At 36.7% G+C, this 26,976-nt stretch overlaps 1 protein-coding gene across 3 annotated transcripts in view; it reads left to right on the forward strand.

Moving 5' to 3' along the window:
* The window catches only part of BANK1 (B cell scaffold protein with ankyrin repeats 1), a 335,823-nt gene that overhangs the window by 145,401 nt on the left and 163,446 nt on the right, over positions 1-26,976 (forward strand). For all 3 annotated transcript variants that reach the window (XM_030916824.1, XM_030916828.1, XM_030916833.1), the window contains one exon: positions 9,928-10,124. In XM_030916824.1, coding sequence (XP_030772684.1) covers positions 9,928-10,124 — 197 coding nt within the window. The remainder of the gene's footprint in view (positions 1-9,927; positions 10,125-26,976) is intronic.

Genomic DNA, 26,976 nt, shown 5'->3' on the forward strand with positions numbered 1-26,976 from the left:
TTAAAAATGGGCAAAAGACAATGTAACATTTTTCAAAAGAAATAGAAGAAATGGCAATTACATATCACCAACAGATATATGAAAAAATGCTCAACATCACTCATCATTAGAGAAATGCAAATCAAAACCACAATGAAATACCTCCTCATTCCAATCAGAATGGCTATGATGACAAAGATAAGAAATAACAAATGCTGGGACAAATGTGGAAAAAGAGGAACTCTGATGCACTGTGGATAAGAATATAAATTAGTACAGCCATTATGGAAAAGAGTCTTGAAGTTCCTCAAAAAATTTAAAATAAAACTACTATATAGTCCAGCAATTGAATTACTGGATATATATCCAAAGGAAATGAAATCAGTATATTAAAAATATATCTATACTTCCATGTTTATTGCAGTATTATTCACAATAGCTAAGATGTGGAATCAACGTAAATGCCCAACTACAAATGAATGGATAAACAAAATGTGTTATATATCACAATGGAATACTCTTCAAGCATAAAACAGAATAACATCCTGTCATTTGCAAAAACAGAAGAATCTGAAGGACATTATTTTAAGTGGAATAATCCAGGCACAGAAAGACAAACACAGCATGATCTCACTCATACGTGAAACCTTAAAAAGTTGATTTCATGGAGGTAGAGAGTAGGATAGTGGTTACCAGGGGCTGCAGATGGGGGAGGGCAGGGAAATTAAGGGTGATTGGTTGATGGGTACAAAGTTACAGTTAGACAGGAAGAATAAGTTTTGGTGCTCAATTACACAGTAGGGTGGCTATGGCAAATAACAATGTAGTGTATATTTATAGATACCTATAAGAGAGTATTTTGAATATTATCACAAAGAAATGATAAATGAAAAGTGATGGAAATTATCCTGATTTGACCATTATACAATGTATGTGTGCATTGAAACATACACTGTACCTTATAAAAATGTATAATTATGTGTCAGTTATAAATAAAAAGTTAATTTAAAAAATGTTCCAATGTTTGCCCATCATAAAAAATAAAAATAGAACTGTAATATGATCCATCAATGCAACTTTTGGGTACATATCCAAAGGAAATAGAATCACTGTCTTGAAGACATATCTGCACCCCCATATTCATCGCAGCATTGTTCACAGTAGCCAAAATATGGGAACAATGTGATTGTCCTTTGATGGATGAACGAATAAAGAAAATGTGGTATACATCTACAAATGAATATTATCCCACCTTTACAAAAAGGAAATGCTGCCGTTTGAAACAACATGGACAGACCGTAAGGGCAGTGTGCTACGTGAGTTAAGTCAGACACAGAAAACAAATACTGCATGATTACGTCATCTATATTAGAATCTTTGAAAAGTCAAACTTACGGAGAGTAGAATGGTGGTAATAAGGGGCTTCAGGGATGGGAGAAAAGAGGAGATATTGGTCAAAGGACACAAACCTTCAGTTGTAAGATGAATAAGGAGATCTAATGCCCAACATGGTGACTGTGGCTAATAATAATATATTGTATCTTGAAATGTACTAAAAGAGTAGATCTCAAGTGTTCTCACTACAGACAACAGAAAATGATAAATGTATGAGGTGATGGGTATGTTAATTGTCTTGATTGTGGTAATCATTTTACAATGTGTACATATATCAAAATATCACGTTGTACACACTGAATATATACAATTTTTATTTGTCTTTCTCAATCATACCTTCATAAAATGTAAAAAGATATGGGGCAAATATAATACACATAATTTTCACTTCCATTGTAGTATTTTCCATTTACTCTACTGAAAATGTATTTTAAAATATGTAAACCATGACAGAAGAGGGAAGTTTTTTTACAGAAACTGTGAACAGAATGGAGAGAAAGTCCACTACTTTGTACACTTTGCAGTTTTATGTAGCTCTCTGTGAGGTTAACCCCAATTTTCTTGTCTATTCACTTTTGTTTAATTATTAGAACCAAGCCCCTATTCTTTCTTTTATTTAATGCCATGGTTCTCAAACTTTAGCAGGCTTCAGAGTCGCTTGAAGGATATGTTAAAATTCAGACTGCTACCATCTCTCTTCAAATTTCTGATACAGTAGGTCTGGGTTGGGTACAAGAATTTACATTTCTCACAAATTTTTATATGATGCTGATTCTACTCCTCTGTGGATCACCAGTGAGAACCACTGAGTGAACAGTAATTGATTGGCATCATTTTTATGTACATAAATCAAATTGACATAAATCAAATTAAAGTCAAGATAGATTTTTTATTCCATCATTCTGTGTCCTTGAATTAAAATCATGGGTACAGAGGCCGGGCGCGATGGCTCATGCCTGTAATCCTAGCACTTTGGGAGGCCGAGGTAGGTGGATCTCCTGAGGTTGGGAGTTCAAGACCAGCCTGACCAACATGGAGAAACCCCACCTCTACTAAAAATAGAAAAATTAGCCTGGTGTGATGGTGCATGCCTGTAATCCCAGCTACTCAGGAGGCTGAGACAGGAGAATCGCTCAAACCCGGGAGGCAGAGGTTACTGTGAGCCGAGATTGCGCCATTGCACTGCAGCCTGGGCAACAGAGCTAGACTCCATCTCAAAATAATAATAATAATAATAATAATAATAATAAATAAATAAATTATGGATGCAGAATGAAGTAATCTTAGAGTGACTGTTCATCTAAAAATATGTTTTTCCATACCATTATTAAAAAAAAAAACAACTCAGAAATGCTTACAAAAAGTTTAATGTACTCCACTTCATAGTAGGTATTCTTCTAGATACTGAAGGAAGGTAGAAGAATGTGGGATAAACAGGACACAGCCCACACTCTCAGAGGGCACAGAAACCAATGAATGAGAAGACAAAACTACAAAAATAAGTGTCATGAATACAGTGTGTGCCCTACGCATAGTACTCAACATGCGTTTTGCTTACTCTGTCAAACAGGTCTAAGCACTTTACTTACACTGTCATTTACTTCCTCACAATGATCCTGAGGTAGGTACCATTTTAATCTTCATTTTACGGGTGAGAAGTTGCATACTTTGCCCAGATGGTAAGTGGCAGAGCTGGGACTTGGATCCAGGTAGCCCAGCTCCAGTGGCCACTTTGCTAGTCCCTGGACGACTGTGCCCCGGTACCCTATAGTGAGCAGGAGCTCAGGGTGTCATGGGAGCACAAAAGAAAGAGGACAGTCAGAAGAAACTTTATAGGGAAGGTTATCTTAAATTTAAAGGAAGGTTCTCAAGTTTTTCTGCCTAATTATATAAATTACTATTATAATGAATAACTTATAACGACAAGTTTGAAATAACCTCAGATACTCTTTTCATTATTTTTGCAATCCTAGAAACATTGTAATTTTTGTTTCATAGTATATGATTTCCTTCATATCAGCCATTTTGTCTTTATGGGTAAATACTGCCCTTTAAGAGGAAGCCCTATTTGGTTCACAGATTAATTTTTAGTCCCTAGAAGAATTTCTAGTGCTCAATAAAAATTTATTATATTAATTACTTAGCTAATGGTAACCAAGTGAACCATAGACTGAAATAAAACCTTGGTATCAATAGATACAAATTAGTAATATTTGAGCTCCCCAAATAAAATTCTTCTTCTTCGTTGGACTAAGGCACTAATTTAGACTGTCATTTATTTTTTCATTTTATTTTGTTCTTCTTATTCATGGCATCTGCTATTAGCAGAATGAAAAATTGGCATGTGTGCCTTCTGAATATGCTGCACTGAACTGTCTGTGCTCAAGTACCAAGGCACACATGTTTGTCTTCTCTGGGCCAACACACAAATTGTAGGTTTTTCAGGGTCAACAGTAACAGACATCTATAATTATATCATAGAGTTAGGAAAAGAAACATAAATAGTATCTATTAGTAACTGATAACAGGAAATAGGCTCTCTAATATCCATTTATTTTAATTAGGAAAATGTTTACATGGGTTGGCCTTAATTAGGAACACATACACGCATACACACACAGAGGGGAGGTGGGGCCAAATGGGCTTTTTAATTAATGTCTTGAATAAGTTACGACTTAGGAAACTCCCTCTTTCTTTTGCAGTTGTTATGCAGTAACGATCCTCAAACGTCTGAAATTCTTTGAAATTCTTGAGAAGTTCAGAAACCACTGTATACCACACCCTATTATTAATCCACCACAAGAACACCTCCCTCCCCTTTCTGAAAGGACTCATTTGCTTACTGGATTCTGCCATTACCAAACAGTTATTTTTAAAAATGTTCAGGTTTGAAAACTCACATTGCATTATTCTGAAAAGGAAAGAGACTTAGATGTAGAACTTGTTTTTATGCCTTCTTTCTGTAAGTTATGGTTTACCAAAGCTGCCACAGCATCTTCCTCACTGTACTGGTCAGGGTTCTCAAGAGAAATCAATAAAATGTGTGTATATGTGTGTGTTGAAAGATAGATAGAGATAGGTTGATAGAAATATATGTTATCTATAATCTCTCTATAACATATAAATATATAAAATATGTATTGAATACATAGATTAAATTATTAAATATATATGTAATAGATATTAATATATAAATATATATTTATAAAATATAAATATTGGCACATCTGAAATATGCAAAGCAGGTTGTCACTTGGGGCTTCCCTAATCATTCTCATATTCCATTTTCATTTTGTCTCTATAATACATATATGACAGTGCTTCCAAAGGCATCTTAAGTTCTACCCACTCCTTTTACTGCCCATAAGATTTCTTAGATTTACCTCCTTGCCTTTGTGCATTTTATTATAAAATCATTTAATATTTTAAAGGAACAACTCCAATGCTCAAGACTGAAAGGAATTCCTTTTAAAATGCTGAAATAGTCCTTACTAATGAAGTAAAGTTTCCTTGCCAGACATATTGATTTACTGCTTTGTGGCCCTAATTTCTTGAATGTCCATGTGAGACCCATCAAAACAAAGGCCAGTAGGTAGCATTCTACCTGTAAGGCATGGCTCTATACCAGAATGCCCAACCATCTGATCCCAACCCAGCCCATCTGGTTTGTGCACTTTTACTGTTCAACTTTTCCTGGATCTTTTCCTGGTTCTTGGTTATTGTCTTGTCAAGACACAGCAGAGACAAAGTTGGTAGTTTTCAAGAGAAATTTTTTTCTAATGAATGTAGAGGAAAAGAATGCAAGCACATTTGTATAGAAATAAAATCTTTAGAGGCTTCTGACTTGAACCAGGGTTTAGCTACAGATTGGATGGATTGGGGTAAACATGAAACTGTCCAGCTCTTTTTATTGCCTCAACATTGTCTGGGTTTTCTAGTGGAAAATGGAAAATAAACGTATTTAAATATTGTGAGATTTAATTTTAGTTGATATCAATTCTAGGAACTTCTAACAAACACTTCACATCTCCCTTTGCTTCCTAGAATTACCTCCACACATGGACTCCAAGCTCCCAGGCTCTTCGTCTGTGGCCTTAAGTCCTGCTTCAACCTTGTTTTACTCATTGCCTACTTCTCTCTGGCCATTCTAGTCCACAGCCCTAGATAAGAAGGCACTTCACAGTGTGTTCTCAAAGACTCTTTTTCTGAAATCAGAGCATCTTGCACCACCTGCCACATCCTTGTTCTGTTGCTCTGCTCTTACTCAATCTGCCACTAAGTACCTTAAATCCCTACCTCTCCAATTCCATTTGTTAACCACCATGTTTTCTTCTTCCTTTTCCTCCTCCTATCATTACTGCTGCTAATTTTAGGGTGGATTCCATCCACTCCAGTATTCATTAAGCAATGAGTCCCTTCTGGGTTTGAGGTGACACGCTCCATTTATTTCTCATACTTCTTGTCAACTCATCATGCAGATCCTTTGGATGACAGAATATCATCATTTTAGAACTCAATTTTTACAATTTTACAAAACTTTCAAATCTTAAGCATACAGATCAACAAAATAAAGAATTTATATCAAAATATTTAAAATATACAGTCTTTCAAAGAAATTATCTGAGAACAACAGAATAACTATTCATCTTCACCCGAAGTTTTTCCTGTTGTTTGTCTATGCCTGACAATAAAAATAAAAAACAGAGAATCAAGGCTGTAGAACTGCTCTTTCTTTCTACTTGCAGGTTGGTTGTGGAAGTGGATTCTAACCATTCCTGGTTTGGATTTTAGCTGAGTGGGCCCAGAACACAGAGATAGCCCGGGGGAAACTCTCATAAGTCACGGACTTGAATGCTCACAGTTGCCTCCCGCAGCTCCACAGTTTTTCTGGCCTCACCCTGAGGAGCAGTATACAGGGTCCGTAGTTTCTCTCAGAGCCTCCCTGACTGTGTGGAGGAACAAAGAAAATAAGGCACTATAAGTCAGAAAATAACTGGCCATGCTGCAATGGGAAACCAATTATGAACTCACTCTCCAAAATTAAAAGGGGCCTCTGGATTGCTTTAAAATGCATTTGATTCTCATTATTTGCAGTAGTTATGTTCCGTAAAGTAATCGAATAAGTCAATGCTGAACCTTTGCTCCCAGGAGAGGTATAGGGTTAGGTTCCTGTGAGCATCTGGTCACAATGTTTTCATCAATCAATTGATACATAACCTTGCTTTATGTGTGTTTCTGTTTAAAAATACCTTATTTAATATATACTGTTGATTCAAACTGAACTCACCATTAACACTGTAACTCATGCCTGAATGAATTTATCTAATACATGTATTTTCTCCATAAGGCATGCCAGTGCTTTCAAGTGCTTAGAAATACTGCACAGCACTTCAGCACTGTACTTGGGGGCCATTTTAAACAGCTAATTCACCAAAATAAACCACAAAAGCTGTGAGAGTTGTGGCACCAAATGGCCTGCAAACAGGACATTTGTTTACAGTATAAGAGCTGAAATAAGGAGGCATAGGGTTGCCTTGTTTGACCCCAGCTGGGAATGTGTGCTTTGGGTGACTAAAATTTTTCGTTGCTATACATATGTCTGCAAATGCCTGGAAAAGTGTCCTAAGGGGTTACAAACAAATTTTAGTGAGTAAATGAATTTGCATAAACAGAATTTCCCATTAATGAGGACTAGCAGTACTTATTTGCATGGAAGAATACATTGGACATAGGTTTAATAACTGAGCAGATGTTGTGGTCATCAATTGAATATTAAGAAAATTAAGAGGCCTAAGTTCAAGTAGCTTGTGCAAATGACACTATGACTAAATACTAGAATTAAATTAAATTGTATAGATTTAATCCATACAATCTGGCTCCAAAGTCCTAATGCTTAAGTGCTACACTATATTGCTTATCATGATAAATAAATATTAAGTTTTAGAATTTTGGTATTTAAGTAATAAAAGGCATTATTTTGAAGTTTATTTACCAAGAAGAAATAAAGACTCATTTGAATATAATGCAGATTAGGACCTAACCTATTCAACTAAAACATTTAAAAGAAAGAGTATCTTGTATGAAGTTTCCTGAGATAATTAACAAGAGAAATACCAAGTGGATGCAAATTCTAATTTTTTCTCTTATTTAAGAGAATATTTTAGTAACAAGAATTCAGTTATAACAATTAATGAGGCAGATTCAATGTTGAGTTTAATAGTAAAGTATGTATCTATTTATGAATTTTCCACTGCTATGTTTTATGTAATATGAGAGGTAACAACAAAGCTGTAGCATAGGGTTTTGATGGACTATTTCCTTTGTCCATTTTTTTTACATTATAAAGGTTTTAGAAGCATGATAACCTTGGCAGCATTTTTTTGTTTCTTAAAATTCTAAAAAGAATTATAAGTCTAATCTTTTGACAGAATTGGAAGAGTGACACCTCACATGATACATAATGGTTCTTCTGTCAGAGAGCAGAAAGTTTCATAAACACAGCAATGCTCTGTTTTTACAGATAAAATAATAACATTTCATCAGATTTCAAATCCTATTATGAAAGGAATGAAAATTGTTATGTTTCTTCAACCTTTGCAGCTACCTTCCCTATGCTAATTGGTGTCTGATTAAAACCCAGGAAAAAATACCTTCCAGAGAGTTTCTTGACTTAAAGCATTTGTGGCATGGCATCAAGCCCAGAAGAATATCAGAAGTTCTATAATTTTGACCCTTAACCCTTTCATCTTATAAATTAGGAAACTGAGGTCCACAAGATGAATTCTTAAGAACCACAGATTTAGTGGCTGAGCTGGGATTAGAATGCAGATTTCCTGATTTATAATCTTCTCTTTATTGTGTGCTTTGTTGTTTTGCCCCAAAGGGGCCACCTGGTCATTCTACTCTGAATGAATATTTACTATTCCAGATAAAAGAATGATTTATGAAAACAAATGGATTACATGGTCATGAATTTCCAGTTTCAATACTCATTTTACTGTTAAATTCTTGTTTAATGCTCATATTCCAAACTTGAGTATATTTTCATTTTATTATTCTAGTGAGCTAGGTTAATCTTTTGAAAGCTTTGGTTTGATTACTTCTGTTTAATTATTAGCCATCTTTTGTGAGGATTGCCTCAAAAAGTTTAGGAGCAGCTCTGCACAAACAAATGTATGATTTGATTTCTTTGCTATGTGCCAATTCACCTGTTTATTTGTATTTGTCAAGCAAGTGACATTGGACTTTTCTTTAAAAAATTCCCCCAGACATTTTATTCTATTCTCATGAAATTACTGTTTGAAAGACATTGGCTGAAACAACTGAAAACTAAAATTTTATTTGGTCTAGAAGAAAATGAAAAGTAAATTTGTCACACCTTGGTTTGAATTATGGCTTCTCTGTTTACACCTTGGTAATAAAAACAGAGGCAGTGAATCTAGATTAATTAAATGAAAATTGCCATGAAATGAAACAAATGTATGCTGTAGATTAAACACATTCTAAACATTTATTGTATCTCCTAAACAAATCTATAATTTTAATCTAACAAGACTGTAAATTTTTTGCAAAGTAAATGTGTACATTTAAGAAAATAACTACATAGTGTATGAACTAAGATGATTAAAGCAAATTCACAGTTTTCAAAAAAGCAATGGATGGCTGTTTTCCATTGCGTTAAAAGTTTGCTGAAAGACAATTGACTTTGGTTTTGATTCCTATAATTATTTTGCTATAAGTCTTCACCTTACTTCTGATAATGCCACAGCTATTATGTTGATGTGTAATTTCTATAACTTTTTTTTCAGCTAAGTGCAAAATATAGAATAACAACAAACCATCATTCGTTTGTGTTTTGTTTTGTTTGTCATTGGGATACAGGTTACATTCATCATTTTATAGTGATATAAAATTAATAAATGTCTTCTAATTGATAATTAATAATTTGAAAAATCAAACTCTTTAAGACATTGATATAAAAGTTATAAAATCCAGATGGAAATTTCCACACTGAAGTTATTTATAAAAACGCTCACCTGTATTTTCTGTTGCAGTTAGTTTATGAAAGAAAAATTTTATGTAGAAATCTAGTATAACCCCTCAAAGAATTTCATGTTCATTTCAACTTCGGAAGGAAGCAAACTAGGCAGGGAGGTAGAATATAAAATTATTTTATAGATGAACTTACAGAATTTTTTAAATTTAGTGTTTGGTTACTGTCTAGGTACATTCAAAAGGAGTTACTACAGCATGTTTTTCTTTTCTTTTTTTCATTTAAGAGGTTGATGTGGCTTTTTAAATTAAACAATTAAACTTATCTGACAAGTAAGATTGGTGCATTAATGCTAGTGAGAATATGAGTTTATATTTATTTTAATATAGGAAATTAAGTGAGGGGAAGATTCTAAATTGCTAAAACTATTGATGGTTTCTTACACAAAAAGTCTGCTGTGCTTTGTGGGAATTATTTTTAGGAGTATATTGTGTTAGACCTTTTAATGAGATTGCCAATAAAATCAAAACATTAAATCCTACTACTTCTTATGCTTACAGATATTCATTTCAAAGAACTTCCAACTCTTCTCCACTGTGCAGCAAAGTTTGGCTTAAAGAACCTGGCTATTCATTTGCTTCAATGTTCAGGAGCAACCTGGGCATCTAAGATGAAAAATATGGAGGGTTCAGACCCCGCACATATTGCCGAAAGGCATGGTCACAAAGAACTCAAGAAAATCTTTGAAGACTTTTCAGTAAGTTTTTTTTTTTTTAATTATATCTCTGTATATTCTGTTTGATATTGTAGAAGAAACTGTAAGAAGAAAAAACCTATTACCTTTACCATTTTGTTTAAGAGTCTAGATAAGGCACTATTAGGCACATGAGAAAAGATCAATAATTGTGGGTTGCAGAAAAACAATTTGATAATAATTCAAAAATTCTACCTAATAGAAAATTTATTTGTTTATGTATTATTTTATTTATTTATTTATTTTTGAGACGGAGTCTTGCTGGATCGCCCAGGCTGGAGTGCAGTGGTGCTATCTTGGCTCACTGAGAACTCTACCTCTCAGGTTCACGCCATTCTCCTGCCTCAGCCTCCCGAATAGCTGGGACTACAGGCGCCCGCCACCACGCCTGGCTAATTTTTACATTGTTAGTAGAGATGGAGTTTCACCATGTTAGCCAGGATGGTCTCAAACTCCTGACCTCAAGTGATGCGCCCCGCTCGGCCACCCAAAGTGCTGGGATTACAGGCGTGAACCACCACGCCCAGCCTAAAAAGTGAATTTATGTTGCTTAAATTTGTTTTCCTTATGTGATTCGTTCTCCTCTTCCCTGTTAAGTCCTAATTCTGTCTTATGTAGGTTGAAGCCCCAAATTACAGAACACTTTTTGAAGAATGTTAATTTTGTAAGAATGTAACCGAAAGAAGATTTTAAGAAGGAGGGGATGCTATCTCAGTACATAAAACATACTTTGTATTTCCATAATCATGCTTAGAAAAGCCATTGTTCTTCTGTTTCTAACAAAGATATGCACATTTTGCTCCAGAAAGTGAATTATACTCTGATGGCTCTTTGGAAAATAAAATGGGACAATGATTATGCTGGTAAATTATCAAAATTTGTCTTTGAGTATTTAAAACAAGTAATTTTGTTGTCAAAGAAGAGTTAATATAGAATATGTAAATCCTGTAAGCTTCTGGTTATTTTAGCATTTATTAAGATTGTCAGATTAAGTCAATCTAATTAATATTGGACTTCAAAAACAATCATTGGTATTTGAGATTTCTGGAGAGTATATTTAAAATAAATATAGAACATGAAGTTTTATGACAAAATTAATAAACTCCTAATTTTTAGTCTTAGGTCCTTCAAATCAGAAATAACCATTCTTTTTATTTCTGGAAGGATTTTAGATAGTGATTGCCATATATGCAATTTTTTTTTTGTTTGTCTGTTTTTGTTTTTGTTTAGATGTGCTTTTTGGAAGCAGCAAAGTTTTTTTTTTTTTTTTTAATTTTTATACTTTAAGTTCTAGGGTACATGTGCATAACGTGCAGGTTTGTTACACATGTATACTTGTGCCATGTTGGTGTGCTGCACCCATCAACTGATCAGCACCCATCAACTCGTCGTTTACATCAGGTATAACTCCCAATGCAATCCCTTCCCCTTCCCCCCTCCCCGTGATAGGCCCCGGTGTGTGATGTTCCCCTTCCCGAGTCCAAGTGATCTCATTGTTCAGTTCCCACCTATGAGTGAGAGCATGCAGTGTTTGGTTTTCTGTCCTTGTGATAGTTTGCTGAGAATGATGGTTTCCAGCTGCATCCATGTCCCTACAAAGGACATGAACTCATCCTTTTTTATGGCTGCATAGTATACCATGGTGTATATGTGCCACATTTTCTTAATCCAGTCTGTCACTGATTGACATATGGGTTGATTCCAAGTCTTTGCTATTGTGAATAGTGCCGCAATAAACATACGTGTGCATGTGTCTTTATAGCAGCATGATTGATAATCCTTTGGGTATATACCCAGTAATGGGATGGCTGGGTCATATGGTACATCTAGTTCTAGATCCTTGAGGAATCGCCATACCGTTTTCCATAATGGTTGAACTAGTTTACAATCCCACCAACAGTGTAAAAGTGTTCCTATTTCTCCACATCCTGTCCAGCACCTGTTGTTTCCTGACTTTTTAATGATTGCCATTCTAAATGGTGTGAGATGGTATCTCATTGTGGTTTTGATTTGCATTTCTCTGATGGCCAGTGATGACGAGCATTTTTTCATGTGTCTGTTGGCTGTATGCATGTCTTCTCTTGAGAAATGTCTGTTCATATCCTTTGCCCACTTTTTGATGGGGTTGTTTGTTTTTTTCTTGTAAATTTGTTTGAGTTCTTTGTAGGTTCTGGATATTAGCCCTTTGTCAGATGAGTACACTGCAAAAATTTTCTCCCATTCTGTAGGTTGCCTGTTCACTCTGATGGTAGTTTCTTTTGCTGTGCAGAAGGTCTTTAGTTTAATTAGATCACATTTGTCAATTTTGGCTTTTGTTGCCATTGCTTTTGGTGTTTTAGACATGACGTCCTTGCCCATGCCTATGTCCTGAATAGTACTACCTAGGTTTTCTTCTAGGGTTTTTATGGTATTAGGTCTAACATTTAAGTCTCTAATCCATCTTGAATTAATTTTCGAATAAGGAGTAAGGAAAGGATCCAGTTTCAGCTTTCTACTTATGGCTAGCCAATTTTCCCAGCACCATTTATTAAATAGGGAATCCTTTCCCCATTTCTTGTTTCTCTCAGGTTTGTCAAAGATCAGATGGCTGTAGATGTGTGGTATTATTTCTGAGGACTCTGTTCTGTTCCATTGGTCTATATCTCTGTTTTGGTACCAGTACCATGCTGTTTTGGTTACTGTAGCATTGTAGTATAGTTTGAAGTCAGGTAGCATGATGCCTCCAGCTTTGTTCTTATGACTTAGGATTGTCTTGGCAATGCAGACACTTTTTTGGTTCCATATGAACTTTAAAGCCGTTTTTTCCAATTCTGTGAAGAAACTCATTGGTAGCTTGATGGGGATGGCATTGAATCTATAAATAACCTTGGGCAGTATGGCCATTTTCACGATATTGATTCTTCCTATCCATGAGCATGGTATGTTCTTCCATTTGTTTGTGTCCTCTTTGATTTCACTGAGCAGTGGTTTGTAGTTCTCCTTGAAGAGGTCCTTTACATCCCTTGTAAGTTGGATTCCTAGGTATTTTATTCTCTTTGAGGCATTGTGAATGGAAGTTCATTCATGATTTGGCTCTCTGTTTGTCTGTTACTGGTGTATAAAAATGCTTGTGATTTTTACACATTAATTTTGTATCCTGAGACTTTGTTGAAGTTGCTTATCAGTGTAAGGAGATTTTGGGCTGAGACAATGGGGTTTTCTAAATACACAATCATGTCATCTGCAAACAGGGACAATTTGACTTCTTCTTTTCCTAACTGGATACCCTTGATTTCTTTCTCTTGCCTGATTGCCCTAGCCAGAACTTCCAACACTATGTTGAATAGGAGTGGTGAGAGAGGGCATCCCTATCTTGTGCCAGTTTTCAATGGGAATTTTTCCAGTTTTTGCCCATTCAGTATGATATTGGCTGTGGGTTTGTCATCAACAGCTCTTATTATTTTGAGGTACGTTCCATCAATACCGAATTTATTGAGCGTTTTTAGCTTGAAGGGCTGTTGAATTTTTTTCCAAAGCCTTTTCTGCATCTATTGAGATAATCATGTGGTTCTTGTCTTTGGTTCTGTTTATATGCTGGATTACGTTTATTGATTTGTGAATGTTGAACCAGCCTTGCATCCCAGGGATGAAGCCCACTTGATCATGGTGGATAAGATTTTGATGTGCTGCTGAATCCGGTTTGCCAGTATTTTATTGAGGATTTTTGCATCGATGTTCATCAGGGATATTGGTCTAAAATTTTCTTTTTTTGTTGTGTCTCTGCTAGGCTTTGGTATCAGGATGATGTTGGCCTCATAAAATGAGTTAGGGAGGATTCCCTCTTTTTCTATTGATTGGAATAGTTTCAGAAGGAATGGTACCAGCTCCTCCTTGTACCTCTGGTAGAATTCAGCTCTGAAGCCATCTGGTCCTGGACTTTTTTGGTTGGTAGGCTATTAATTATTGCCTCACTTTCAGAGCCTGCTCTTGGTCTATTCAGGGATTCAACTTCTTCCTGGTTTAGCCTTGGAAGAGTGTAAGTTTCCAGGAAATTATCCATTTCTTCTAGATTTTCTAGTTGATTTGCATAGAGGTGTTTATAGTATTCTCTGATGGTAGTTTGTATTTCTGTGGGGTCGGTGGTGGTATGGTGGTATCCCCTTTATCATTTTTTATTGCGTCTATTTGATTCTTCTCTCTTTCTTCTTTATTAGTCTTGCTAGCGGTCTGTCAATTTTGTTGATCTTTTCAAAAAACCAACTCCTGGATTCATTGATTTTTTGGAGGGTTTTTGTGTCTCTATCTCCTTCAGTTCTGCTCTGATCTTAGTTACTTCTTCCCTTCTGCTAGCTTTTGAATGTGTTTGCTCTTGCTTCTCTAGTTCTTTTAATTGTGATGTTAGTGTGTCAATTTTAGATCTTTCCAGCTTTCTCTTGTGGGCATTTAGTGCTATAAATTTCCCTCTACACACTGCTTTAAATGTGTCCCAGAGATTCTGGTATGTTGTATCTTTGTTCTCATTGGTTTCAAAGAACATCTTTCTTTCTGCCTTCATTTCGTTATGTACCCAGTAGTCATTCAGGAGCAGGTTGTTCAGTTTCCATGTAGTTGAGCGGTTTTGATTGAGTTTCTTCGTCCTGAGTTCTAGTTCGATTGCACTGTGGTCTGAGAGACAGTTTGTTATAATTTCTGTTCTTTTACATTTGCTAAGGAGTGCTTTACTTCCAATTATGTGGTCAATTTTGGAATAAGTGCGATGTGGTGTTGAGAAGAATGTATATTCTATTGATTTGGGGTGGAGAGTTCTATAGATGTCTATTAGGTCCGCTTGGTGCAGAGATGAGTTAAATTCCTGGATATCCTTGTTGACTTTCTGTCTCGTTGATCTGTCTAATGTTGACAGTGGAGTGTTGAAGTCTCCCATTATAATTGTGTGGGAGTCTAAGTCTCTTTGTAAGTCTCTAAGGACTTGCTTTATGAATCTGGGTGTTCCTGTATTGGGTGCACATATATTTACGATAGTTAGCTCTTCCTGTTGAATTGATACCTTTACCATTATGTAATGGCCTTCTTTGTCTCTTTTGATCTTTGATGGTTTAAAGTCTATTTTATCAGAGACTAGGATTGCAACCCTGCTTTTTTTTGTTCTCCATTTGCTTGGTAGATCTTCCTCCATCCCTTTATTTTGAGCCTATGTATGTCTCTGCATGTGAGATGGGTCTCCTGAATACAGCAGACTGATGGGTCTTGTCTCTTTATCCAGTTTGCCAGTCTGTGTCTTTTAATTGGAGCATTTATTCCATTAACATTCAAGGTTAATATTGTTATGTGTGAACTTGATCCTGCCATTATGATATTAACTGGCTATTTTGCTCGTTAGTTGATGCAGTTTCTTCCTAGCCTCGATGGTCTTTACATTTTGGCATGTTTTTGCAATGGCTGGTACTGGTTGTTCCTTTCCATGTTTAGGGCTTCCTTCAGGGTCTCTTGTAAGGCAGGCCTGTTGGTGACAAAATCTCTAAGCATTTGCTTATCTGTAAAGGATTTTATTTCTCCTTCACTTACGAAACTTAGTTTGGCTGGATATGAAATTCTGGGTTTAAAATTCTTTTCTTCAAGAATGTTGTATATTGGCCCCCACTGTCTTCCAGCTTGTAGAGTTTCTTCCACGAGGTCTGCTGTTAGTCTGATGGGCTTCCCTTTGTGGGTAACCCAACCTTTCTCTCTGGCTGCCTTTAAGATTTTTTCCTTCATTTCAACTTTGGTGAATCTGGCAATTATGTGTCTTGGAGTTGCTCTTCTCGAGGAGTATCTTTGTGGTGTTCTCTGTATTTCCTGAATTTGAATGTTGGCCTGCCCTACTAGGTTGGGGAAGTTCTCCTGGATGATATTCTGAAGAGTGTTTTCCAACTTGGTTCCATTTTCCCCCTCACTTTCAGGCACCCCAATCAGACGTAGATTTGGTCTTTTTACATAATCCCATACTTCTTGCAGGCTTTGTTCATTTCTTTTTCTTCTTTTTTCTTTTGGTTTCTCTTCTCGCTTCATTTCATTCATTTGATCCTCAATCGCTGATACTCTTTCTTCCAGTTGATCAAGTCGGTTACTGAAGCTTGTGGATTTGTCACTTATTTCTCGTGTGATGATTTCATCTCTGTCATTTCATTTATGACCTTCTCTGCATTAATTATTCTAGCTATCAATTCTTCCACTCTTTTTTCAAGATTTTTAGTTTCTTTGCGCTGGGTACATAATTCCTCCTTTAGCTCTGAGAAGTTTGATGGACTGAAGCCTTCTTCTCTCATGTCGTCAAAGTCATTCTCTGACCAGCTTTGATCCATTGCTGGCGATGAGCTGTGCTCATTTGCAGGGGGAGATGCGCTCTTATTTTTTGAATTTCCAGCTTTTCTGCCCTGCTTCTTCCCCATCTTTGTGGTTTTATCTGCCTCTGGTCTTTGATGATGGTGACGTACTGATGGGGTTTTGGTATAGGTGTTCTTCCTGTTTGATAGTTTTCCTTCTAATAGTCAGGACCCTCAGTTGTAGGTCTGTTGGAGATTGCTTGAGGTCCACTCCAGACCCTGTTTGCTTGGGTATCAGCAGAGAAGTTTCAGAAGGTAGAATATTGCCGAACAGCAAGTGTACCTCTCTGATTCTTACTTTGGAAGCTTCCTCTCAGGGGTGTACTCCACCCTATGAGGTGTGGGGTGTCAGACTGCCCCTAGTGGGGGATGTCTCCCAGTTAGGCTCCTCAGGGGTCAGGGACCCACTTGAGCAGGCAGTCTGTCCATTCTCAGGTCTCAACCTCCATGTTAGGAGATCCACTGCTCTCTTCAACGCTGTCAGACAGAGTCGTTCGTGTCTGCACAGGCCTCTGCTGCTTCCCCTTTTGTTGTTTAGCTGTGCCCTGTCCCCAGAGGTGGAGTCTACAGAGACAGGCAGGTTTCCTTGAGCTGCTGTGAGCTCCACCCAGTTTGAGCTTCCCAGCGGCTTTGTTTACCTACTAAGCCTCAGCAATGGCAGGCGCCCCTCTCCCAGCCTCGCTGCTGCCTTGCAGTTAGATCACAGACTGCTGTACTAGCAATGAGGGAGGCTCCGTGGCTGTGGGACCCTCCGAGCCAGGTGTGACTATAATCTCCTGGTGTGCCCGTTTGCTTAAAGCACAGTATTGGGGTGGGAATTACCCAATTTTCCAGGTGTTGTGTGTCTCAGTTCCCCTGGCTAGTAAAAGGGATTCCCTTCCCCCTTGTGCTTCCCAGGTGAGGCAATGCCTCGCCCTGCTTCAGCTCTCGCTGGTCGGGCTGCAGCAGCTGACCAGCACCGATTTTCCGGCACTCCCCTGTGAGATGACCCCAGTACCTCAGTTGAAAATGCAGAAATCACCGGTGTTCTGTGTCTCTCGTGCTGGGAGTTGGAGACTGGAGCTGTTCGTAATCGGCCATCTTGCTCCGCCCCTCCGCCATTATGATATTAACTGGTTATTTTGCTCGTTAGTTGATGCAGTTTCTTCCTACCCTCGATGGTCTTTACATTTTGGCATGTTTTTGCAATGGCTGGTACCGGTTGTTCCTTTCCATGTTTAGGGCTTCCTTCAGGGTCTCTTGTAAGGCAGGCCTGGTGGTGACAAAATCTCTAAGCATTTGCTTATCTGTAAAGGATTTTATTTCTCCTTCACTTACGAAACTTAGTTTGGCTGGATATGAAATTCTGTGTTGAAAATTCTTTTCTTTAAGAATGTTGAATATTGGCCCCTACTCTTTTCTGGCTTGGATAGTTTCTGCTGAGAGATCTGCTGTTAGTCTGATGGGCTTCCCTTTGTGGGTAACCCGATCTTTCTCTCTGGCTGCCTTTAAGATTTTTTCCTTCATTTCAACTTTGGTGAATCTGACAATTATGTGTCTTGGAGTTTCTCTTCTGGAGGAGTATCTTTGTGGCGTTCTCTGTATTTCCTGAATTTGAATGTTGGCCTGCCCTACTAGGTTGGGGAAGTTCTCCTGGATGATACTCTGAAGAGTGTTTTCCAACTTGGTTCCATTTTCCCCCTCACTTTCAGGCACCCCAATCAGACGTAGATTTGGTCCCATACATAATCCCATACTTCTTGCAGGCTTTGTTCACTTCTTTTTCTTCTTTTTTCTTTAGATTCCTCTTCTTGCTTCATTTCATTCATTTGATCCTCAATCGCTGATACTCTTTCTTCTAGTTGATCGAGTCAGTTACTGAAGCTTATGCATTTGTCACGCATTTCGCGTGTCATGGTTTTCATCTCTGTCAGTTTGTTTATGGCCTTCTCTGCAGTAATTATTCTAGTTATCAATTCTTCCACTCTTTTTTCAAGATTTTTAGTTTCTTTGCGCTGGGTACGTAATTCCTCCTTTAGCTCTGAGGAGTTTGATGGACTGAAGCCTTCTTCTCTCATCTCGTCAAAGTCATTCTCTGACCAGCTTTGATCCGTTGCTGGCAATGAGCTGCGTTCCTTTGGAGGGGGAGATGCGCTCTTATTTTTTGAATTTCCAGCTTTTGTGCCCTGCTTTTTCCCCATCTTTGTGGTTTTATCTGCCTCTGGTCTTTGATGATGGTGACGTACTGATGGGATTTTGGTGTGGGTGTCCTCCCTGTTTGTTAGTTTTCCTTCTAACAGTCAGGACCCTCAGCTGTAGGTCTGTTGGAGATTGCTTGAGGTCCACTCCAGACCCTGTTTGCCTGGGTATCAGCAGCAGAGGCTACAGAAGATAGAATATTTCTGAACAGCGAGTGTACCTGTCTGATTCTTGCTTTGGAAGCTTCCTCTCAGGGGTGTACTCCACCCTGTGAGGTGTGGGGTGTCGGTCTGCCCCTAGTGGGGATGTCTCCCAGTTAGGCTACTCAGGGGTCAGGGACCCACTTGAACAGGCAGTTTGTCTGTTCTCCGATCTCAACCTCTGTGTTGGGAGATCCATTGCTCTCTTCAAAGCTGTCAGACAGAGTCATTTGCGTCTGCAGAGGTTTCTGTTGTTGTTGTTGTTGTTGTTGTTGTTGTTGTTGTTTATGTTTTTAGCTGTGCCCTGTCCCCAGAGGTGGAGTCTACAGAGACAGGCAGGCCTCCTTGAGCTGCTGTGGGCTCCACCCAGTGGGAGCTTCCCAGTGGCTTTGTTTACCTACTGAAGCCTCAGCAATGGCGGTCGCCCCTCCCCCAGCCTCACTGCTGCCTTGCAGTTAGATTGCAGACTGCTGTGCTAGCAATGAGGGAGCCTCCGTGGGGTGGCGTGGGACCCTCCTGGCCAGGTATGGATATAATCTGGTGTGCCCGTTTGCTAAGACCCTTTGTAAAGCACAGTATTGGGGTGGGAGTTACCTGATTTTCCCAGTTTTGTGTGTCTCAGTTCCCCTGGCTAGGGAAAGGGATTCCCTTCCCCCTTGCACTTCCCAGGTGAGGCGATGCCTCGCCCTGCTTCAGCTCTGGCTGGTCGGGCTGCAGCAGCTGACCAGCACTGATTGTCTGGCACTCCCTAGTGAGATGAACCCAGTACCTCAGTTGAAAATTCAGAAATCACCTGTCTTCTGTGTCACTCGCGCTGGGAGCTGGAGACTGGAGCTGTTCCTATTTGACCATCTTGCTCCCTATGCCCATGTGCTAGTTTTTAACTAGTTATCATGCTTTATCTGATGAGGGCATTCATTTTCATAATTGTTCACTGTATGCAGGCATTGAATAGGGCAGCATGGTATCTACCTCAGGTAAGTCAGTAAGTCAATTCAGCTTTGGATATTTTCCATTAATACTGTTATTTAATACATTTTTGGTGCCTGTCTTTAACTCCGTACAACTCTATTCTTTAATTTTTAGCCACTGGTACACTGGGTTAAAATTTTCCCTAGAAGTCCTATCATCTAGGGATGCTTTCTAAATTAATTCCTGATTTTCAAAAAGTCATTCTTCCACTTCTTGCTCTCCAGTAAAGACTCACCTTTTGACAGATGCAACCCCATGCACACTTCAGGTGCTCCATAAGTAACAAAATACTACATAATGATGACAGTAGATATGAAAGTAAGTACAAAGGTAGGATGTGAGGTTTGATGGATGTGGGATGTAATTTTTTTCTCTTACACCCTCTCAGTATTTATACCTCTGCTCCTGCAATAACAGCGCTGATAGAAGTTGATTGCTATCATTGTCTCTAGGTGACAATCACTCTTTCATAGTTGCTGCATTCTAATTTGACAGTTATACTTGATAATTATTGTGTGAAATTTGTTACATAATTTTCTATAGTATCTTTGTAAGCTGTTATTTCTGCCTGAATGTCTACAGTAAATGTTACCATTATAGTTAGGATAGATCAATTATTTTGTGAATGTTCTGCTGTCAGTAAGGAATTGACTGTAACTGTTGCAAGTGCCAACAGATCTGGCAATGCGTTTTCATGACCCTGGATAATTTTATATACAATAATTTTGCAAGCTATGAAGGCCTTTTTGCAAATGTGTAGTTAAGAAAATGAAACATATGTATTGTATTTTGACCCACATGGAAAAATGCTTCCTGTCAATTTATATGACACATGAATTATTCTTCTAATTATCAATTTTATTTAAAATAAATTTGGGAGTCATATCTTCTTACTGAAGGTATGTCAGGTAAGCAGATGTTGACACTATCTATTCTAAATACTGTTAGCTAAGTCTTGTAAAAAGTGTATGTAAACCTAATGGAGAAAAGTGAAATCTCATTATGCTACTAAAATACTTTACTGTTGCTTTAAAAGCATCTATATCACTTCAATGTTATAATGACCTAGATTCTGAAATATCTGAGCTCATCACATATGCATTCAAATTTTTCATGAACTATTGTTTCAGAATAGTTTAAAGGAGCAGATATTTTTAAGTTTGAGGTTTACAATCTACCAGCGGACTATATTTCTACTGAAGAAATATCTATTTTTAAATTCCAACGTATTTTGGTCCCAACTAATTTACTGATTTGTTCAGTACTTCCTAATCCCCCATCAATAAAACATTGCTCATTTTAGAATTCCACAGGGAGTTACAATACAGTGATTTGGGTCATCACTGAATGAAGTGGGTAGAAGGAAAAAGCCAATTGTGATTTTAGAAAAATACAGAGAAAACACAAAAGCATTAGCAAGCATTCATAAACCAAGTGGCACCCATGTCTTATTGTTAGGTATATGAAGGAAGAGGATGAAGATGAAGAAAAGAATGAGGAAGGAGGGGAGGAAGAGAAAGAAAGAGAGAAGGAGGAGAGTAGGAGAAGAAGAGGATCTGAAATTACATTTCTTACATTGCTTCATGACATTTTTTATTTGAGAGGTTAATAATTTATACACAGTCTATGAACAGAGCCTCTTCATTATGAATGAATAGCTTTCATGTTTTGATAAAGTTATGTAATTAACGTCTGTACTTCATTTATGTTTTCAGTGCTATTACTGGATGATAATATCATATATTTCTATAATCCATAAAGTCTTTCAAATATCTACTCATTATTCAGTTTCTGACAATGTCACCTGAGAGAATTAATATGAAAAGTAGGTGGGAAAAGGGCAAAATATTTGGTACTTAAATTCACAACTGGGTATGAACAACGATTTGCTTAGCATTATTCATAAGGAAAGCCCAGGACATTTCAAATAGTAAATAGTGACATTGATGATTGATTCAATCTTCAGAAACTTATCTCTTAAATAAAACGTGAATGAAAAGTTGAAAACAAACTGGAACTTGGCCTCAGATTGAGGTACCTTGAGATTTAAGATAAAGAGTACAAGACGAGTCTGTACTTTAAGCAAATAGATATAAAGAATATCTGCTTGTAGTAGTTCAGATATGTCACCCCATCCATCCCCTTCAGTTTAAAACCCTTAGCAAAATGATTACATCAATGTGTAAATAGACAAGGAAAAGTACATTCTCCTCTGTTGGCCAGCTATGGAATTGGAGCAGGTGTTCGCTTATCTTAGAAACAATATCCAGAAAATATCTTTTTTCTTCCACCACTGTGTTCACTTGTAGTTTGGTTTAAATATGTATACGCTGTTAATTATAAATATTCATGAAGAAAATTTAAGAAATGGGAAAATCAGCTTTCCATGCACATTCTCTAACTGGCTTTTCAGGAGTACTCCTGATTGGGAATCTTTCTATGGCTCATATGTGAGATGGGATTCCTGTGGCATCAGGCTCTCCTTAATCTATCCCTACGCTGCTCTTTGTCCCTGTGGACACTGGGCCCGTGTGTGTGTGTGTGTGTGTGTGTGTGTGTGTGTGTATGTGTGTGTGACAGAGAGATTTTGTTGTCCTCCAGTATCTGACTGACAGGCCCTAATCTTTTTCAGATAGTCAAGGGCTTGGGTTTAAAATACATGTATGGAGGGGTAAGTGTTGAAGTACTTACAATATCCCTAATGTAAAGCAATAATTGACTGGCTAATATAGAGAACCGATTACTCAGAAGTTAGGTTTTGTGTTTAGGCTAGTAGTAAACATTCACTCTCCTTGGCTCTTTATTTCTCTCATTCTCAACATTGCCCTCCCAGTGCTTTACAAGTAGATTGTTCCATTTAATTCAGTGTTTATCAGTGTTATATAATTTAGTTTAAATGGCAGCATATCCTGCTTTGCCTATGTATTTTTTTCTTTCTTATAAGTCTGGAAGCTCATGAAGCATAGTGGGCTCTCCTCTCCTCCCACCATCAGGTACACTAAAGGTGCTCAGCATGTATTTTTCTCATTGATGGTGCAGAAGATCGGTGTCCAATTTAAAGACTTGTCTTATTTCACTTTCCCAATCATATATGTAAATTGGTCCCATATGCTAAATAAAATAATTGGTCATATTTCCTATACTTGGAATTTTTTTTAAGTTTAGTTTCAGAGACTTCATAGACAGCCCTACTGCTTGTCTTCAGCATATATTTTAATAGGCCCAACTAGTATGAATTTTGGAATCCTGGCCTTTATTCAATATTGATGTTCTGTTCTGTTAGAATTGAAGAAACTGGAATAAGTCACATAACTGCACTTGACTGTATGCATTATAAATTTATGTGTCAGTTATGTGCTTGAAACTACTTAGGAATCTCTTTCAAAAATCTGGCTATCACAGAATTTTTCTCTTCTCCAAGTCATCAGACCCAGTTTTGATGCCCTAACTCCGCAGCTCTAAACATGCTGTGCAAACTCCCTTAAATCTCTTTGCTGTATTTTCCTTTACTCCTAGAGTCTTGAGATTCAGTCAGGTCTGGATTTTAAACTTAACTTCACCAAAAACTAAGTTTGCATCCTTGGAAAAAATAATTCCTTATAGAGCACTTTAGGATTTGATGAAATGAATGTGAAATTATTAAATATATAGAAGACCCACAAAAAATATTGCATTCACCTTATTTTCTGTTGGCTTATTGTTATTCATATCAAATTTAGACTTCACCATCAATCATACCTTTTCTTTTCTTACATCATTAATCTCTCCCATTATACTGACTCTTCCCTGAACAAATGTTTCAATTATATATATATACATGCTTTACATAGACATATAGTTTTCCATTGTTTAAAGACTCTCTCTCTCTATATATATATACGTACTTTGCATTTAGCTCACTACTACAGCCGCTCTGTCAAAGGCCATAACTAATCAACCATATATCAGATCCAGTGGATTTCTTTCAGACATCTTTTGGCACAACCTTTGACACTGCTTTCCTTGACCCTGCCCTCTTTCTGAAGGTCCACTGACCCCTTGTGACCTTCTTGTCTTCCCCATCAGCAAAGGTTCTTTCTGCACTCTCTTCACTTATTATTAAAAGGCAGTATCATAACTGGAACAAATGAAATCATGTGGAATTTGTATGAAGCAGAAGAAAAATTATAAACGGGATTTTAAATAAGCACTTAATGGGGAAAGGTGAAGGATTCATATGGAGAAAGAAATGGGATGTGCGGTTATGTGAAGAAGGGAGAGTAGGTAAACTCTGACTTCTTAGGCCAGAAAACCAAATCTTGTTATTGATTTTTTTCACAAAATTTATTATTTTTTAACTTATGATAATGACCTACAAAAGACTATGCACCTATTAAAAGAAAACTTAACATTTTATATAATATTTTGATAAAACATATACCAAAAAATGTTTGTAGAGCCCCCAAAGAGCTCATACACAACTTAATGGTAAGTACATAAAAATCTAGTTGTTTGTGGTATTTTTTGCCTACTTGTAATGTAAGAAAATACTTGATTTTCAATTATTTATTTACATGCTTTGCACATGTTGTATGCTTAATGCAATGTGTATGATATAGCTAGATTCAAATAGAAAAAAACTGTAAAAATAATCTTCCCTAATTAATTTATGAGTTATATTATTTAGGAAAACTGTCTTTAGGGTATTTGTCAGTAGAATGTTCATTAGGAAAGACATTTCTCATGTCCACTAAGCCCAGTGTGTGAGACTGCTTAAAGTAATCTCCTTCTCCCAGAAATCATGTTAGTTTGATTTAACAGAGTCAAGCAAAAACCCCATTTGTAATTCTCAGGAATAGCTATTCTCAGATGTCACAGCCACTGTTTTCTCAGTGTTTTTCTATGTAATAAATGATTTATGTTTTCATAAAGTTGCTAGAATAGCTACCAGTGTCTGTATACTCTTTCCATATACAAAGAATATAGGTTTTTAAAAGTTTTCCTGGGTTCTCATTCATTATTCTGTCTCAGCAGAGGAGGAAACAGAAGCAGAAAGGGTCAGGTTGATGTACAGCTAGGCTCCACACAGTATAATCATTTGGCGGTGAGGTGGGGAGGAGAGCAAGCATCACTGGGAGAAGCAAGATGAGTAAAATATCTGAATAGTCCTTGAATGTTTTTTACAACTCAGACACATAAACAGATTATTGCATTATCAATTTACATCACCAAAAGAGAAATTAGCCCTAAAGTTCAACAAAATAGAGGTTTTGTAAAATGAATATAGTGTGTGATTTGTGTTTCCAATTTCTTGAATAAGCATAATGTATTATATTCTTCATTCAGGGTTTTTATATCAGAAATGTTATATTCTCATAAAAACATGAGACACACATTTTTCATAATGTAGACATTTGTTATCCTTTTTATTCCAAGGTCTGTTTACTCCTTTATTTCATAACTTCCCTCAATTGAATAATTAGTATTAAAAAATAACTTACTGTTAAAAATTGTTCTAAGAACAATGACCCTTTTGATAAACCTTAGAGGGCACTTTGTCCTAGCAACAGCTGAACTCTGAAAAGCCACATCTTATTTGCCCAGGCAGAAGGGAATCTTAGCCCTTTCGGGAGATATCATAATTTTATTCCTAAATGAGATTTACCTTGTAATATTTATTTGAATATCTATTTATTCTCACTTTTGAAAAAATATTCTTTGGAGTTAGGGTAAGGCCCTCTATCTACACTTTAAGCCCATTTCCCACTGTTCTCAGATATATGGAACAGAGCTGGGGTGGAAAATTTAGATATAACAGCTATATAGTTCAGAAGAATTTAGAATATATTTGCTTTTATCTTCATTGTACCAAATGCCATAGCTGCTGCAAATACAATCATGGTATATGAGGACAAGTGATGATATGATTTTGATTACCTATGCCTCAGTAGGTAATTATTTTTATGCTCATTGCATTAAAATTAATTCAGTACCCACAAATAACAAGGCAATTTATGAAAGTGACAGAGGGAAATAATATACATGTACTTACAGTTCTTTTCCAATAGAGATCCTTAATACATCATTAAATAATTTTTTAAAGTTGAAACAGTATCTTATTCTAAATAGGTAATTCATTATATTTTATACATTTGCTTCAGATTGTGGTAGTCTCCAGGATTCTATTAAGCATCACATCCTTGCCTATGGGGGCTAAATGGTCCTTAAAACCCCTTGGAGATCTAAGTTTTTGTAATTTTTAGAGTTCTGATTTCTCAGAAACTTTCTAAACTTCAGATCTTTTATTTTTTTCTCTCTTCTTTCAAAGCAATTAGCTTTACCTGTAGAACAGGGTAACCTAGAGCTGTCACTTACATGCCTGCTGGTCAAAAGGAAATACAATTTCAGAGAATGCAAAATTAATCACTTATGGTAATTAAAGCAATCGGTATTGACACCATATCTGTAGAGCATGGCCCTCATGAAACAAACGCATGGCATTGTCCTTTCAAAAGGAAAATATGCAAAGGCAATTGAATTATAATTTCATTGGAAAAATATTGTTCTTGAAAATTCATCTCCATTAATTGGCTTTGAATTTCCATCATTCTTGATTCTTGAAGATAGAAAAGGGTATTTAATATAATCCAATGTAGATTGGGTATATACTTTTGTACTAATATCTTGAAATTGTTTTTACTTGAAATTCATATAAAGGCCTCTCCAGGCATATGAAAAGAATCAGACTTGTATTATGAAAAAACAAGAATATTCATCAAATATTACAGCTCTGAGCCTCAACAATATAATTTCTTTTTCATTTCTCCTTATGTAGCAACACTCTCTTTGTGATATATATAGATGTGAGAAAGTAAAGATTATGATTGACTTATTCTGCCTCTAAAAAAATACAGTATAAAAAGAAAATAAATGGCACCAGTTGAAGGCTAAATTTTGGGTTTGTTTTACATAAATTAATCAACCCTCACTTGAGCCAGAAAACAGTCTCCAATTTTAGTTTAACAAATAGATTGATTGAGTTCAACAAATACTTATTGACTACCTATTAGTTGCCAAGCATTTTTCTAAACACTGGAAATTCGGAACAGACCAAAACTCCTACCCTAATGGGAAATAAGACTATAAATAAATAAATATATACAATGTGTCCAGCGGAAATTAATG

This window comes from Rhinopithecus roxellana, chromosome 2 (genome assembly GCF_007565055.1).
Source record: "Rhinopithecus roxellana isolate Shanxi Qingling chromosome 2, ASM756505v1, whole genome shotgun sequence".
Classification (NCBI taxonomy): domain Eukaryota; kingdom Metazoa; phylum Chordata; class Mammalia; order Primates; family Cercopithecidae; genus Rhinopithecus; species Rhinopithecus roxellana.